This window comes from Chrysochloris asiatica, unplaced genomic scaffold, assembly GCF_000296735.1.
Source record: "Chrysochloris asiatica unplaced genomic scaffold, ChrAsi1.0 scaffold00028, whole genome shotgun sequence".
Lineage (NCBI taxonomy): Eukaryota > Metazoa > Chordata > Mammalia > Afrosoricida > Chrysochloridae > Chrysochloris > Chrysochloris asiatica.
The window spans coordinates 4,091,067-4,109,273 of NW_006408546.1; the positions used below are offsets into that span (position 1 = coordinate 4,091,067).

The 18,207-nt window shown below is 40.5% G+C and overlaps 1 protein-coding gene across 2 annotated transcripts in view; it reads left to right on the plus strand.

The window, feature by feature from the left end:
- Positions 1-18,207, plus strand: part of ATP2C1 (ATPase, Ca++ transporting, type 2C, member 1) — a 192,324-nt gene that overhangs the window by 35,067 nt on the left and 139,050 nt on the right. The window contains exon 1 of one of the 2 annotated variants that reach the window (XM_006840021.1): positions 8,230-8,546. The exons of the other annotated variant lie outside the window; for it this stretch is intronic. Within the exon in view, the coding sequence (XP_006840084.1) occupies positions 8,541-8,546 (6 nt within the window). The 5' untranslated portion in view covers positions 8,230-8,540. Of the gene's footprint in view, positions 1-8,229; positions 8,547-18,207 lie in introns of those variants that run through there. 2 annotated transcript variants of the gene reach the window in all.

Genomic DNA, 18,207 nt, shown 5'->3' on the forward strand with positions numbered 1-18,207 from the left:
AAAACAAATCTTGGGCTTTAAGAATGAAATATTGTTAGCTCTGTTGACTATGGAACACGAGACTCATACTCATTTTGCTCTTTCTCCTTCCCTTTTTTATCCTCAACTGCACCCTCTTCCCACGCTTACCACGTGGTGGTTGTTTGCTTTGGAGTTGGTTCCGACTCATAGCGACCCTGCATAGGGTTTCTGAGGCTGTAAATATTTATGGGAGCAGAAAGTCTCATCTTTCTCCAGTGGAAGCAATGGTAGTTTTGAACTGCTGACTGTGATATTAGCCACCTGACTTGTAACCACTACACTACCAGAGCTCCTCTACTATAACCTAGAGTAATTCTGTTGGCATATATAACCAAGATCCCAGCTTTCAGGCTCAGAACAGGTTCAGAACCTGCGCAATGGAGAAAGTGACTAAAATAAAAACAAAAAGAGTACACTTGAAAATCTCTGCTTCGTTTTCTTCTGCTGTTTCATCAAATGTTTCACATCTAGAAGGCTAGGAAGTTTGGAAGAGGCTTTTTGTGTGCTGATAAAATATCTGCAGAGAACTTGACACTCTGTGGGCCATTAAAACCAAACAAACACAAGGTAACTCATATTTGAGCCCATTCTGATTTTTATTCTTGCTTCCAACTTTGACAGTGTTAACACTGCTGAAGCATAAAACCAAGCAATTTTCATAGCAAGTCTGACAGATGTTTGTTAAGATACTCATTTCACATGACACTTCTTGCAAAGCCTGTATTTCCCCAAACTTGACACTTAACATGCCCTTTATCTTAGAAGAAGAAAAATTCTGTTGTTGGTTGCAGAAGGTCAGCTTATAAAAACACAAGTAGGTTAGCTTTTAAAATGTCCAATTTAAAATTTAAAAACCCACAACCTTTTTAGCAGTTAATGAAATTTCTTAACTATGAACACTTGGTACTTAAAAACAATCTTTGTAAAATAAAAGACTGAGAAACTATTTTAAAATAACCTTTCCCAAGTGAGTTTGTAAATCTTCCAGCCCAAAACCAAACCCACTGCCATGGAGTTGATTCCAATTCATAATGATCCTGTATAGGGTTGTTGTTAAGTACTGACTTATAGTGACCCTGCATAGGGTTTCCGAGGCTGTAAATCTTTACAGAAGCAGAATGCCTCATCTTTCTCCCACGGAGCCGCTGGTAGTTTCGAACTGCAAACCTTCAGGTTGGCAGCCCAACTTGTAACAACTATACTACCACAGCTGTATAGGGTGGAAGGTTATAAATCATTACAGAAGCACAAAATCTCATTTTTCTCCCACTAAGTGACTGGTGGGTTTGAACCGCCAACCTTGCAGTTAGCAATCCATTGCTTCTCTACAGCATCACCAGGGTTTCTATTTTCAGATCTTAAAGGGCTATATATATTCCTCTCTTTCCCAGGTTTATAAAGGTGCCAGCTATCAAATTTGATATTAAAAACAAGCCTCACATCCTTTGTGGAATGAAGCACACAGTATAAATAATATTAGATCGTGACTGTTTTTCCCCAGGCTTCTCCATTTGTGATTTATTTCCCCCAAGCAGAGATGGCTGACTAATTTCCCCAATATTGCTCACATGTGACCACTTTTTACATCAGATGTATTTAATTTTGAAGTTTAAATATTCAGAACAAAATGAGAGTAGAAAGAATTCTTAGAGCATTGATTTATAAGGAAGAAATAACGAAAACTCAGACAGTGGAATCCCTGGAGTGGTGTGGGGAGGAGTGTGGACCACACTGGGTGACGCTGCCAGGGGAGGGCATCAAAATACATTTTTGTGCAGTGTTTCAGCAGAAATGTATTGTTTTCTATAAAAATAACTCTCTAGATTCTAAAAAAATATATATATTTTTCATAAGCCCAGCTTACATGTATCACTATACCTGCAAGGCTTAAAACTCTATACTGATTTACTTTTTAATGCACTCTGGTCAGAGCTGTAGTTATTAATGCAATTACAAGGATGCTTCAAATCACATGGTTTTGTCTGCATGTGCAAGTGTAATTTAAATTTTGCTAGTTGTTTATGTCACTACTATTGCTACACATTAGAGTTCTGGTGTGGCACTGTGGGTTAATGCACCAGACTGCAAAGCTGTTTGAGCTGCAAAGTTGGCAGTTCAAGCTCACTAGTTGCTCCGCAGAAACCCTATACAGGGTTGCTGAGTCAGAATCAACTCCACGGCACTTAACAACAATTGCTATACATTTAGTGATTTTTGAATGACATTAGTACACAGAAACTAACAAAGGACTCTGTTTCATCAGCTATGGAAGAAGTTCCATGCGGGGTGACACCATGAGTTACCACATTGGTGGTGCCAACCCTAGTGATGCTGCTGAACTTGGACATAATACATTCTCATTCTGCAAGGGGATATTCCATGCCTTTACTTCTATTTAATAGTCTTATAGTTTTATGTTGTTGTTAAGTGTTGTCGAGTCAGTTCTTACTCATAGAAACCCGATATGGAGTTTCCCAGGAGCAGCTGGTAGGTTTGAGTCACCGACCTTGTGGTTAGCAGTCCAGGGCTTATCCTATAGCACCATATAATTTACAATTTGTCATTATTACATGATCAGAGCCTCCTAACAATCTTGTGAGGAGAAAAAGGTGGTTATTATGCTTATAATATATGCATGGGGACTTCAAACAAAAAGTTCATGGAAAATAAAAAGATAATTAAATTTTTTCATGAACTTTTTGAAGCCTCCTCGTTTGTGAATATCTATATCCATTTGCTCTGGTAGCGTAGTGGTTACGAATCGGACTGCGAACCTTAAGGCCAGCGGTTCGAAACTATCAGCCGCTCCACGGGAGAAAGATGAGGCTTTTTACTCCCGTAAAGATTTACACCCTCGGAAACCCTGTACAGGGTCGCTATGGGTCGGAACTGACTCGACGGCACTTAACAACAACAACATATCCATTTGCTGCTCTTCGGAAACCCTGTACAGGGTCGCTATGGGTCGGAACTGACTCGACGGCACTTAACAACAACAACATATCCATTTGCTGCTCTTCGGAAACCCTGTACAGGGTTGCTATGGGTTGGAATCGACTCAACGGCACTTAACAACAATAACATATCCATTTGCAGAGCACTTCAAGTTTTAGTCCCTTTCTCCCAAGATGAAGAGGTGAAGATTGATAAACAGCAGTGTCTTGGCAGGTTAGCTGGTCAGAGGAGGGAATGTTGGGAGAAGGAAGAGTTTCTGAAGCTTGTGGTGCAAACACTTATTCTACATTGCTCTGGCTTGAATAGTTAACAAATGCTAATTTTCATACATTAAGTGAATGGATACACATAATAAATGCTTTCATAAACAAAGAAAGTAAAAATTGTTGCTATTGACAGTTACTAGTTTGGAAGGGAGATGATCAGGCACAGAACAGATCACTCTATAGAGATGTGGTGCTGAGGCTCGAGGACTAGCTAAGTGGTTGAACCTATAAAACCTCGGAAGTTGTGAGATGACATGGATTAAGAATGAAGTGTACAGCCATTCTTGTGGGTAAAGCTGGTGTTATCCAGGTTTTTGGCTTAGCAATGAGAGCAGCTGCTTTCACAGTCAATTTATTGTTGTTAGTAGCTGTCAATTCCAACTCATGGTCACAGAGTAGAACTGTGCTCCACAGGATTTGCAAAACTATGGTCCTTTGGAAGCATATGAGAGAGCTTCAGAAAGTTTGTGGGAAATTTTCATTAACTTTTTATTATTTTTTTAAAGTTTTAATTATTAATTGATCGTTATGGGAGAACATTGGTTTCATACTCATCGTTTCATTCTGATTAAAATTACCTCCGTGCATCATCATTCAACAGTATTTGCTTCTATTCCGTTTTTGTGGGTTTTGAATGTACACAAAAACACTCAGGAATATATAATCATTTAAACAACCAAAAGGCACATTCTGTAAGCCTGCCTCCTGGTGGTCAGCACACAGCCTTTCTCTTTCCATGTCCATTAAAGTTTTCATTGTGAACTGATAGTTTTCATGGGAGAACATCGGTTTTACACTTGTTTCATTGCAATGATTACAATCTCCTCCGTGACTCATCATTCAATAGTATTTTTGATTCTATTCTGGTTTTTTTTTTGTTTTTTTTTTTTGAGATGCACACAAAAAAACACTCAAGAATAATATAATCATTTAAACTACCAAAGGGCACACTCTGCAAGCCTGCCTCCTGGCCACCGGCACACAGCCTTTCTCTTCAACAAGTATTTTTCTAGCATCCTCAGCTGGTCTATTTCTCCATGTCCTCATCTCTGCCTCCTTCTCTGGTGTCGCTGCTTCTCTGGATAGGGTCCCACATTCTGCTTGTGCTCTTCTGCCTTGATGGTCCTAGGGTCTTCTGTTTCTGGATTGTAAGATTAACTACTCCTCCCTTTTTGTTACAAAACTTCTACCTTTACAGTTGTGACAGTCGCAATTAGCCATGATAACAATTACTCACTATTGAATCATAAGAATCTTATCCCCATCTCTTTTCACTAGACCTGTCTAGACATGAAAACTATTCAGTGGGGACTCTACCTTCCCCCACACCAAACTCCCTCTTGAAAACTTGTAAGCCAGTCACTTCATGTCTTTAGAGCCCCCCCACCCCCATTTTAGGCAGCCAGTGTCGAAGTTGCCTATCCATATCAACCTTGTATACAGAGGGGATAGGATTGGTGCTTGATGTGAAGACTCCTTCCCTCTCAGTTGGTATATTGAGCTACTACATCCTTAAGTATAGGTCAAGTTTATCAAATTGTAGCAATTTATATTTCTTTCCTTTATTAAAAATTTTTTTTTTTTTTAAACTACTCGAGTTCTGATCAAGTCATGGAAGCTAGGTCTAATAGGTACTATCTACAAGTCTGGGCATTCTTGTGCAGCTCCCCTCCCTTTCATATCAGCTCATGTTCGTTATCTTGTAATTCAATTTTTCCATGAATTTTTTTGAAGGCCCCCCTCATATTGCTAGGCCTGTCTTCTAGGGTGCCTGATGGGAGAGTTCAAACTGACAAGTTTTGGGCTACTAAAATGCATTAACTATTGGTACTATTCAAGGACCCCTTTTCATAATTTAATGTTGTTAGGTGTCACTGAAGTGGCACTAGTGGCAGCATAGTGGGTTATGTGTGAGGCTGCTAACCACAGGGTCTCAGAAGTTCGAATCCACCAGCCACTCCCTGGTAGACTGATGAGGCTTTCTGCTCCTGTAAAGATGTGCAGCCTTGAAAACCCTATTCAGGGCTACTGCAAATCAGAACTGACTTGTAGAATATAACAGGTGTTGTTGAGTTGATTTTGATCCATAGCAACCCTGTGTAACAATCTCATAGGGCTTTCTAGGTTATACTCTTTATTAGATCAGATTGTTCCCAACAGCAAATAAGAAAGAAAAATTTCAGTGTAAGTTACTTTAGTTATAAAAACACAGAGCTATAAATCTTTAAGGAGCTCTGGTAGCATAGTGGTTGTGAATTGGGCTGTGAACATTAAGGTCAGCAGTTTGAAACTACCAGCTGTTCACAAGGAGAAAGATGAGGTTTTTTGCTCCCGTAAAGATTTACAGCCTCGGAAACCCTGTACAGGGTTGCGATGAGTCGGAATCGACTCCATGGCACATAACAACAACAATAAATCTTTGGGTTTGTTAATTATTAATTCAGTGCTACTACCAGCTGTTCCGAGGGAGAAAGATGAGGCTTTCTGCTCTCCTAAAAGATTTACAGCCTCGGAAACCCTGCACAGGGTTGCTATGGGTTGGAATTGACTCCACGGCACATACCACCACCAACAATGCTGTGGTATCAAAGTACACATTAAATAGTTCTGAAAAGTTGCCTTGGATAAAATAATTGTTGTTGTGCGTTTCTGACTCATAGCAAACCGGTATAGTTTTCCAAGAAGCTCCTGGTGGGTTTGAACTGTTGGCGTTGCAAGTCAAACAGCCCTTTTGGTTCAGTACATTATCCTGCAACGCCACACCAGGACTCCATATATAAAAAATTAGAGGTCACTAAGGCAATCCACTAGTGAATTCTGTACTGTGAAGTTATCTTCTCATTTGTAAATACTGTATTTAATAGTGTTCAGATGCTGTACATTTCTTACCTTAGATGCTGTTGTTTTTAGTGTGATGCTGTGGTGTCAAGAATCAGTAAGTACAGTAACCAATAATCATTATAGATGGATTAAAACCTTGAGGAGATATAACATTATTGTACAAATCATAGGGTTATAAAGCCACTGTGCAAACAAGCGATACAGTAACTCTTAGACTAGAAACCTAACTTTTATGATGTTTCCTTTGAAATTTAGAAGCGGCCTGGCTGTATAAAAATTCGCTATTTCTTGAGAAACGTAAATGTAGAAAGATGTCCAACATTTTTGCCTAAACTAGGTAATTTCTGACCAAACATAGAACGGTAGGTAACGTGGTCTGTTTGTTTTTGATGTTGAACATGTGGTTGGAGAGCACTTTGGGACAGGTTGTAGGACCTCAGAACAGGGGCAAAATTTTAAAAGTTTTAAGTGGTGATGGGGAAAAAAAACAAGAAACTTCTAGCATATTGTTATTGTTAAGTACCGTGGAGTTGGTTCCGACTCATAGTGACCCTGCACAGGTTTCCGAGGCTGTAATCTTTATGGGAGCAGAACGCCTCATCTTTCTTCCGCGGAATAGCTTCGAACTACTGGCTTTGAAGTTAGCAGCCCAATTCGTAACCACTGACTTTGAAAAGTTAGCAACTCAATTCGTAACCTGTACAGGCTACTAGAGCTCCTTTCTAGTATATTACCTTTCTTTTGAGCTTCCGAGCATTCTTTGAAGGCTCCCTGTAAACTCACTAGGTGAATTCCTGCCCTCTAGTGGATATGAGTGTAAGAAGACTTCGGTTCACTGCCTTTCCGGTGTCTGGCTCACCAAAACTTACTAAAAGCAATCGTCAAGCAAGAAGCACTTATTAGTGAAGGGTGCTGAATTAAGTGAGTTTCACGTAGCAAAAGGCATTGCCAGTGGCTGAAGGTATAATGCCGTTCTTGAGCTGCTTGAGCTGGACGCTTTGTTTCTTCTACTTCGTGTTCCAGCTTCTCCGGGTCCATAAACGAGAAAGCAGCTCGAGTCCGCCCCCGGGCTCGCAGGGGCCATCTCTGCCCTCTCTACACGCGGGCTCCGGAGCAGACCCCTCATCAAGACAACGATTTTGGAAAAGTCGCTCACGATGAGCTGTTTCCGAAAAAACAAAACCGTTAAGTATGTTTGCAAGTTAGGATGAGAAACCTGGGGGCCCTTCTCGGTCCCCTAATCCCCAACAGGAACGCAGGCACCTCTTCAAGCTCGCCCTTTCCTTCGGAAGCCCCTGCGTCGCCTGCTGAGATTGTGACGGTCCCCCGACGGGAGGGGCTTTGCCGGTCGCCTTTGTTGAGAGCGCTCAAACGCCTCAGGACAGCGGCCATGACTGTTCGTACCGACCCCGCGGCTGCCTCATGGGAATGCGTGGCCAGTGCGCCAGACGGGCAGGTCTTGGATCCTCACGTTCAGTGGGTGCGTAGGAGGCGACGGGCCCCGACCCAGAGGTCAGCGAGAACTCGCTACAAGGCAGAGCAAAGACAGGCCGTCGACCCAGGTCCAGGACACACTCAAAGCTTGGTACCGAACCAGTGCCAGTTAAGAGACAGCAGCCTTGCCCTCTCTTCACTTCCGCTGTACCCGCCAGGGCGTAAGAGTGCGCGTGCGCGCGCGCCTCTTGCAGCGGAAGTAGTAGCCATAAAGCTCGGTCCGCCGCGGGCCCGGGAGTGCGGAGCGCGCTGGAGTGTTCGGCGGCGGGGAGGGGCGGAGCGCTGGAGGCAGAGGAGGCGCTGGAGGGTGCAAGACTAGTGCGGTGGGAAGAGCGTCACGGGCCCCCTTACCTCCTCTCCTTTCCCCTCCCCGCCGGTCCTTCTTCCTTCCTCTCCTCACGGTCCTTGACGCCGTGAGCAGACACCGGATTTGCGCCGCCGACCCACCAGCAGCTCTTCGTCCACCGCGCGCGGGGCGCCCCCACGAGCCCCGCGGGTAAGTCCTCGCACCCCGGGCGAGGGAATCTGGGTCTTTGGGGAGCAGCGGGATTTTCTTCTTCATTCCCCCATTAGCAGAAACTTCCAGACCCTGAGGGAAGGGGGCGTCCGGGGATCCCTTGGCTGGGGGAGGGCGTCTCGAGGGCGCCGCCCCGCAGGCGTGAGCTGGGAGCGCTGCGGGCGGCCGAGGGGGCGGGCGCTGGACCTTGGGGCTCCCGGAGTGGCCGCGGGCGGGGGTCTTCTTTCCTTCCATCTCTCCAGCTCCGCTTCTCCTGGTTTCTCTTGCAGATGCTGCTGCTGGGGGTGGTGGGAGCAGCCGTGGGATGCGTGGCCGGGAGCGGGGGTGACAGCCTGGGATTCCGGGGGCTTCTCTTCCTTCTCCTCCTCTCGTCCCTATTTCCAGTGTGGCCGTGGCTGACACTAGAGACTTTGTAGCCATCAACCCAAGTGCAGTTTCGATGGAAAATGAAGGTAAAGGCCCCCTTGTAAAAGGGTTGCAACGCGGAGTTGAGGGTGTGGTGGTTTTGCGTTTAAGTTGCCATTCTTTTTCCACCTTTTTGTGTTCATGATTTTCTCCCCTCCCTTTGCATGTGAATTTGCCTTCTTTAAGTGTCTTATCTCTTATTTTCGTAACATGGAGCATTTCGGGGATAAGGGTCTGTGGATGACTAGTTTGAATCTGCTTTTTGAGATATTCATGTTTCCTTTAGCTAGGAAATGGAAGGGAAGTTTTGTTTTCGGATAGCATCTATGCTTTTTAAAATTGGAATCGGATTGAAAGGAATCAACCGCGGGATAGGATATGGGGGAAGAAGGGGAAGGGGATGGATTGCTTCTCTGTATATTTGCATTATCTGGCCTGCTATAGTATGTGACTGGATTCGTTTATACGAAAGAAAGAAACGGGTTTTCTTGATCTCCAGCCTTGGGGGGGTGGGGAAGGGGGTGGGGGACCAACTACGTAATTGTTTTTCTAGTCAGAAAAATTCTCTCATATATACTCACGACCAACTCTGAATTTAATGAATTATTGTAAGGTGAATGCCATTCTTAAAGTTCCGCCCTATTTCAAAACACAATTTAGGAGGTTGACAGTGGAACCTGTTTGTCCGCTGTACTCTTTGGACACACTACATTATCATTTACGTGTAATTTGATTTCTTTGACACCATAGAATAATTTACTGCTTTTCATACAAAGCACTGGTTATTTTCGTTTTTTAAAGGTGTTGAATACATTGTTCTCGCCTCCCAACCACCACACCACACCGCACTTAATCTTATTTGGATTGACTTCTGATTTGTGTGTGACAAAATGTTTTCTCCTTTTTTATTTTTTTTTTCAAAATCAAGGACCTACAAGATTCTGTAAAATACACTTAGCAAATAACACTTTTGCATCTGTATTTTGGTTTTAAAAAAAAATCTGTATGTGAAAAGGAGCTGCAATTGAAAAAGCTATTTTCTAATTTGTTTTTTGATGCCAAAATTGTAATCTTGATTTAAATAGGACTAGTAATTTAAAAATAGATGTTTCTTATAGATGCAGTAATCTGTTTTCCTATCTGAGACCCCTTGGGATATGTAGGAAATAGGAATGGCATGATTATATTGCCCAATTTTACTCTAGATAGATAATTGGTGGAAGACATTTTCTGAAATATTAAAGTGTGTAACTGCAGAGGAGTGAAAAACTGCCTAATTGGGTCTTTAGAAGCAGCATTTGAAAGCTGTAATGTTTCTGTCTGCTGGTATGGAAAATCACTTTTCTAAGGGTTTTTTCCTCTTTGTCCTTTCGTTTATAGATTTAAGAAAGGCACATCTGTTTTGCACAAAAGAGACAAGGAATATTTTAATGCATTCAAATGCCTGTTTCTTGGTAGTTGCTTCTTAACATAATAAATATAATGCACAGTTGTGAGCTGTTTTTCTCATGTTACTGATTTAAGAGAGTAGCCTCAAGTAGGCAGATTCTATGATTTATTGTTTGTTTCTTTATCTGTTAGAAAGAAGACTATGACTAATAAGGTTGACTCTAATTTTGTTGTTGTTATTAAGAGCCATTGAGTTGATTCTGACCCATAGCGACCCTGTATAGGGTTTCCAAGGAGTGGCTGGTGAGCTTGAACTGCCAACCTTGCAGTTCAGACATCTTTGTATTTTGGTGCATTAACCCACAGCACCACACCAGGACTCTGACTCAGATATTATGTATTGAATAAAAGAGGGGTGGCTATGACATAGGAGCAGGGTGCATTGTACCACTATTTTATGGCCAAATGTTTGGCCTCATAGTAAAAGATCTTACAGTTCTTAAAAACTTAGGCCGTATAGTGCCTCATTATTCTTGGTCATCAGGAGGTCTTTTTAAATCAGTTTGTCATCGCATAACATGGTTTCCTCTTTTCATATTTAAATTTTTTAAAGCCTAAAAATTTCCAAAAGCAATTGACAATCTTAAAATACATAGATTAATAACCACTATTTTTGGTAGTCTCTTTCTTTTAGAAGGTATAGCAGTAACAGCTTGTGGAGGTGAAACAAAAATGGATTCAAATCTTAACTATTCACAAGCTGGTGACTTTAGGAAAATTACTTCACGTTTCTGAGATTCCATTTCCTCATGGAACAAGTGGAATTGCTAATGCTTACCTCACAGAGTTGAAAGGGTTAAATGAGAAACCCTGTGTAAATTCTTTGGGGAGGGAGTAGAGTAAGTAAGGGTAGAGCTTAAGAGCTTGGGCTGTGAAACAGGCATCCTGATCTGTGTGCTTTTAATGCTGTATCTCCACTTACTATTTTTCGGTCATGTGTGAAGGAAAGCTTTTTGTGTTTCAGTTTCTTCATCTATAAAATCTGAATGATGATAGAGCCTACCTTATGAGTTGTAATCGTTATGAAGACGACTGTGCATGTTGTTAAAGTGTGCTTCAGTTGGTTCTGATGCTTATCTACCCTGTGTAGGGTTTCTGAAGCTTTAAACCTTTGTGGGAGCAGAAAGCCTCATTTGACTCTCTCACAACAGCTAGTGGGCTTGTGCTGTTAACCATGTGGTTAGCATTCTAGTGCTTACCCTATAGAACCACAGCACTCCCCTGCCTTGTAATAAGTGTTCAATAAATGCTCATTGTTAAAAAGCTTAGCCCAGTGTTTAGTGCAAAATAATAATGCCAACTGGCATTAATGCTGTTACTATGACAGTTAAATTTTGGAAGGGATAACAGTAGTAGCCAATTGCTCTCTTTGAAGTTGCCATAATTAGTTAGGAGATAGGACAAAGTGAAGTAAAGAATTTTTTTTTGCAGTCTTTGAGCTTCAAGTTCATAGAGAAATACATGGCTCCACCAAAAAGCCAAGCTGCCACTGTGGCAATAGGTTTAGATTTTAATCCTGATATTTAATCCTGAATTTGAACCTGACAAGTTACTATGTTTTTAAGCTTTATCATTTTTGTGTTGTATATTAATAGGCTATCTTAAAGGGTTGATGTGAGGAATGTGGCACTGTAGGATAAGCACTGAACTGCAAGGTTGGAAACCCTATACAGTTGCTGTGAGTCGGAACTGACTCCAAGGCACTTAGCAACAGCAACATGCCAAGTGCTTAGAACAATGGTTGGCCAACAGTGGACAGGCATGTAATAGATAGTGGTTCCTGGAGCATCAGCAAGAAGGTTCTGAGGTCTCTCCAGTCCTTGTGTATAAATGTCTGTAATAGGTGTTGGGGGAGGGAATGGGTCGTTTAACATGAGTCCCTTCAGCAGTTGTACATTTTCTCTGGTACTTGAAGTCTTCCAGGCCTTTCTTCTAGGGCTCACTTAGATTTTCTCAGCTAAACTTAACCAGTGTTTAGCTCTCACCTCCTGGATGCTTCATGAATACTTTCTGTCACTCACTAGGATAATTTAAAGTGCTCAATTCCTGGAATTTCAGGAACTCAGTCATTCTTTGTGGGTTAGGGTTATATCTGGATCCTTTGGAAATCCTTTTTACATGTTTATCATGAAACCAAACAGATACCACTTTAGGAATTTGTGATGCAAACAAGTAAATGCTTCTTTCCATATATATACATATATTTTCCTGGTATATATATATTATGTATATTATATATGTGTAATCATAATTGTTGGTTGTTTAAAAGGACAACTTACTAGAAAAGACATTTAGGTATTTATTTCAAGATTGAGAATTTTGTAAATAGATTTTCCTTCTCAGTAATGCATGTACTCTTTGTAATACACTTGGCCTTTCCTATTGAAAAAAATTGTAAATTTAATGCATGTGATTTAAAAAAAAAATATGTACATGGAGGGCTTCAAAAAGTTGGTTGGAAAAATGGAATGAATGATAATGGAATTTTGTATAATGAATATAAATATCATAGTTTCAGTTTTTCAGGACTTGTTTAAGATTTTATTGTCATTGTGAGGTAACACTGAGTTGATTCCAACTCAGAGCCCTTGTGTACAACAGTACAAAACACTGTCTGGTCATGTGTAAGCCTAACAATTGTTGCTGTGTTCAGCCCATTGTTGTAGCCACTATTTTATTTCTTCTCCTTGAGACTCTTTCACTTTTTCACTGCTTTTCTGTTTTACGAAGCACGATGCCCTTCTCCAGGAATAACATGTCTAATGTACATGAGATGAAGTCTTACTGTCCTTGCCTCTAAGGGACATTATGACTGTACTTTCCAAGATTTGTTCATTCTCCTGGCGGACCACCTATTTCCATTCTTCACCAACAGCACAATTCAAAGGCATCAGTTCTGTATTCATTATCCAGCTTTCACATGCACATGAAGTGTATCTTGGTTTTTAAAGTGACATCTTTGCTTTCTAACACTTTAAAGGGTTTTTTGTTTCTTCCCTGCAGATGTGCTCAATGTAGTACTTTGTTTGGTTTCTTGATTTGGTTCCTTGGCGTTGGTAGTAGAGCCAAGTAAAATATCTTTTGACAGCCTTAATCTTTTCTCTACTGAACAAGTTGCTTTTTGATCCAGTTTTGAGGATTTTTGTTTTCTTTACATTGCATTGTAATCCATACTTAAGACTGTATTCTTTGGTCTTCAAGTGCTTCAAGTCTTCATTTTCAGCAAGCAAGTTGTGTCATCTGCATATTGTAGGTTGTTAATGAGTCTCCCTCAAATGCTGATGTTGCTTGCTTCTTCATAAAGGCTGGCTTCTGGGATTATTTGTTCAGTGTACATACTGAATAAGTGTGGTGAAAAGACACAACTCTGATGCCAATCTTTCCTGATTTTAAACCATTGAGTCTCTCCTTGTTTTGTTCTAATGCCTGTCTCTTGGTCTGTGTACAGCTCTGCATGAGCACAGTTAAGTTTTTTGGAACTCGCATTCTTTTCAGCGTTGCCCATAGTTTGTAATGATCCGCAGAGTCAAATGTGTTTGCAGAGTCAGTAAGCATCTTTCTGGTATTTTCTGCTTTCAGTCAAGATCTATCTAACATTAGCAGTGGTATCCCCAGCATCTTCTGAATCTGGCTTGAATTTCTGGCAGTTCTTGTTAATGTACATGATGTAACCATTTTTTAATTACCTTCAGTTTTGCTTTTGTGTGGTATTAATGATACTGTTCAGTACTTTCAGCATTCCGTTGAATCAGTATGAATGGGCACAAATATGAATCTCTTCCAGTTGGGTTGGCTAACTTCCGAATTTATTGGCAATAGACAGGTGAGTGTCTCTAGTGTCACATCTGTTTGTTGATACATTGCAATCTGCCTTATTTTTTACCATGCCTTCAGTACAAGTTGGACTTCTTTCTTCAATCCCATTGACTTTTGATCATAAACTAGCTCCTGAAATGATTGAATGCCTATCAGTTCTTTTCGGTATGGTGGTGGTGGTGTGCCGTCGAGTTAGTTGTAATTCATAGTGACCCTGTATAGAGTTTCTGAGGCTGTAAATCTTTATAGGAGCAGAAACATTCGTTTTCTCCCGTGGAACACCTGGTGAACTTGAATTGCTGACCTGGCAGTTAGCAGCCTAATGTGTAACCCACCATGCTACCAGAGTTCCATTTTTGGTATGTTGTTGTTGTTGTGTGCCGTGGCATTGGTTCTGACTCATAGCGGCCCTGTACAGGTTTCGGAGCATGTACATCTTTACAGGAGCAGAAACCTCGGCTTTCTTCCAAGGAACAGATGGTACTTTCAAACTGCTGACCCTGAGATTAGCAACTTGATTTGAAATCACTACGCTACCAGAGCTCCTTGTGATTCTGTATTCCTTTCTTTTGATGGTTTTATGTGTCACCCAGTATTTTCCCTTGTTGTTGTTAATGCCTATTAGTCAGTTATGACTTTTAGCGACCCTGTATAGGGTTTCCAAGGAGCAGCTGGTGGGCTTGAACTGCCAACCTTTTGGTTAGCAATCCAGTGCTGATCCTATAACATCACACTCCTTCAATATTATAACTTAAGATTTGATATTTTTTTTACCAGTTCTTTCAGCCTGAAAGAAAATGTGGTCTTCCCTTTTGGTATTCTAACTTCAGGTCTTTGCACATTTCATTATAATACTTTGTTTTCTGGAGCCATTCTTTGAAATTTTCGGTTTAGTTCATTTCCCTATTTCTTCCTTTTGTTTTTAATTGCTCTGTGCTTATGAGCAAGTTTCAATAATCTTTTCTAACACCCATTCTGGTCTTTTCTTTCTTTCCTGTCCTTTTAATTATCTTTTGCTTTCTTTATGTGATGTCCTTGATGTCATACTATATATATAACTCACCTGGTTTTCAGTCATTAGTGTGTAGTACATCAAATCTGTTACTGAGATGGTGTCTGAATTCAGATTGGGTATATATGCAAGGTTGTATTTTGTCTCTCTTGAACTCTAACTTCCTTCAGCTTTATCCTGAATTTACATATGAGCAATTGATTTGTTCCACAGTCAACCCCTGGCTTTGTTCTGACTGATGATAATTGAACTGCTTCATCATCTCTTTTCACAAATGTTGCCAGTTTGATTTTTGTGTGTTATATCTGTGATGCCCTTTTGTATAGGCACCATTTATGTTGAAAAAAGTGTTTGTAGTGAGTAAGTCAGTCTCGTAAAATTCTGTCTTGATCTCCAGGGTTGTTTCTATCACCAAGGCCATATTTTCCAACTACTGATCCTTCTTCTTTGTTTCCAATGTTTACATTCCAATTATCATTCATTTTCAGTGCATCTTGGTTGAATATTTGTTCAGTTTCAGAATGCAAAAGTTGGTAATTGCATCTTTTTTGCGTTATTAATTTGTGTGTAAATTGAATAATATTCTTATTAACTGGTTTTCTTTGTAGGTATACAAATATTATCCTATCACAGACAGTGTTGTACTTCAGATGGATCTTGAAATGTTTTTCTTGACAATGAATGTATGACATTTCTCTTCAATGTGTCATTCCTTGTATAATAACTGTATGATTGTTTGACTCAAAATGGCCAACATATGTTCATTTCAGTTGACTAATGCCTAGCGTGGAGTCCTGATATGGCACTGTAGGATAATGCATTGAACTAAAAGGTCGGTTTGAAACAGAGGGTTGACAGTTCAAACCCACCAGCTGCTCCTCAGAAACCATATATACTATGAGTTGGAACCGATTTGACAGTGTTTAACAACATCTACTATGCCTAGGCTATCTATCTTTATGTGTTCCCATTTCATTTATGACAGCTTCTAGTTTTGCTAGATTCATGTTTTATGTTTCCCATGTTCTGATTATTAATGATTATTTGCAGCTGAGTCTTCTTTTTATTTTATTTTAAACGTTTTATTGTGAATTATGTGATAGTTTGCATGGGAGAACATTAACTTTCCATTTATCCTATCATTGCCATGGTTACATTCCCCTCCTTGCATCATCAACCAACCAAAGGGTATACCCTGCAAGCCTGTCCCCTGTCCTCAGCACACAGTCCCTCTCCCTCTTTGGGTCTAGAGTTCCCAGCTGCTCCATCTCTCCATGCCATTGTCTCTACCTCCATCTCTGGGGTCACTGCTTCTCTGGGTAGGGCCCCACTCTCTGCTGTTCTCCCTTGATGGTCCCAGGGACCTCAGCTTCTAGACTGCAAAGTCAATCACTCCCCTCCTTTTGCTACAAAATGTCTACATTTACATTTCCATTACATTTCCAACCCTCACAGTCAGTCCTGATAACAGTTATTCACCATTGTACTACAAGGTCCTGTCCCCATCTCCTTTTATTAGCCCCGCCCAGACAGATTGGATACTACTCAGTGGAGATTCTACCTTCTTCCATGCCCTCTGTATCTAGATTCCCTCTTGAAAGCTTGTAAGCCAGTCACTTCTTGCCTTTGTAGCTCCCTCATTTTGGGTAGCCAATGTCCAAGTTGCCCATCCCTGTCTACTCTGTATAAAGAGGGGATGCAAATGAACGTCGCTGTAAAGATTTGTTCCTCTTTTGAGTTACTGTATCCAAAGGTGTAGGTCAAGTTCATCAAATTGTATCAGATTACTCTTTTCCCCCCCTCTTCTTTCTTCTTCTAGTTGAGCTCTGATCATCCAATCATTGAAGCCAGGTCGAGTGGGTATTATCTGCAAGTGTGGGTGTTCCTGTGCATATGCCCTCTTTTCTTATCATTGCAGCTGATTCTTCTTATTTTGAGTCATGCCACATCAGCAAATGAAGGTCCTCCAAGCTTTATTCCATCCATGTCTTTAAGAAAAACACTAAGGAAGCAGCTCTTCTAATAGGCCTAGAAAATAATTTTTCTGATCTCTTGGAATAGCACTTAAAAATGGTAGTATTTATAGTTACACTTTGCTTTAAAAATAAATTTACTTCAAGTTGAAATTGGAATGACTGTTGATAAGTTTGTGTTAGGATAGTTGGAGTAACTCAGTAAAAAATAAGGAGAAACTTAATTGTATTCCATTGACTGGTATTAGGAACCTGTTGCCAATGAGTTAATTTATGTGACCCATGTGTGAAATAGGAAATATAAATTCTTTGTATCCCAAGGTGTGGAAAATCTATTTATTGTGTTTGCAGTCTCCTCAGTAAAACAGTATTCTTAACTAGTACTTCTGTACAAGAGTTGAAACTAATGTGTGTGACAGCATTTTGTAAACTAAGCCAAAGGAAGGATGCTGCAGAGATTGTTATCTGTAAGGAATAGCCCTCTGACAGCTGAATGATTCCTAAATACTTGGTTTGTCTTAATGTTTTTATCATTTTCTTAATGTCAGCAGAATTCAATTCTGTTAATTGAAGCATTATGAAACAAAATAGTCTTCTAAGGAGCACCCCTTGGGGCCCAAGGCTTTTTTTCTTTTGAGATCTTGATTAGTCATAATCTGCTTTACAAGGTTAAATTTTGTTTTAATGTAGAAAGAACACTGTGACTTAATAGTAAAATTGTTGCTGTTGTAAACTGCGACTCATAACGACCCTGTATGTGCTTATACCGCTAACCTCACAGTTCCGACTGACCTTGCAATCCAGTGCATTAACCCACAGCACCACACCAGTAAAATTAGTAGGAGTGAATTTAAAATTATACTGTTATTACGTGTCACACCTCTTAAAGATCTCTAAAAGATTAGTTTTAAAAGTCTCCCCACATTTACTGTGTTAAAATACATTCTTTCCCTAACAGTGTTAGGCATGCAGTTGTGACTGTAAAGTAAGAACTGTTTGAGTCAATCTGGTTTTATTGGTTGCTGCCTCATCAGCTCTGACTGGTGGAGATTCCATGTATTAATAGAATGAAAAGTTGCTTGGTCTACGCTATTTTTACGATTGTTGATATGTTCATTGTTCAGGTCACTGTGTACGCTGATTGCTTCCATCATAGGGGGCTCGTCTTCCAGCCCTTTATTAGGCACTGTTGTCTTGTGATCCATTGGGTTTTCATTATCTTTATCTGGAAGCTCCAATGAAACCTGCCCACAGTAAGTGACCCTTTCATTTGTGAATAGCTTCCATTCTCATAGCAACATGCAAACCACTATAATATAACAAACTGACAGACCAAGCTGATGAACCATTCTATATAGACAAGGTTTTCTCAGAAAAGAAAAAAAATTAAGTTAATGATGTGTTTACTTGGAAACTATACAAGGAAATGTATCAGTTTAGCATGACAAACTCCCCCCC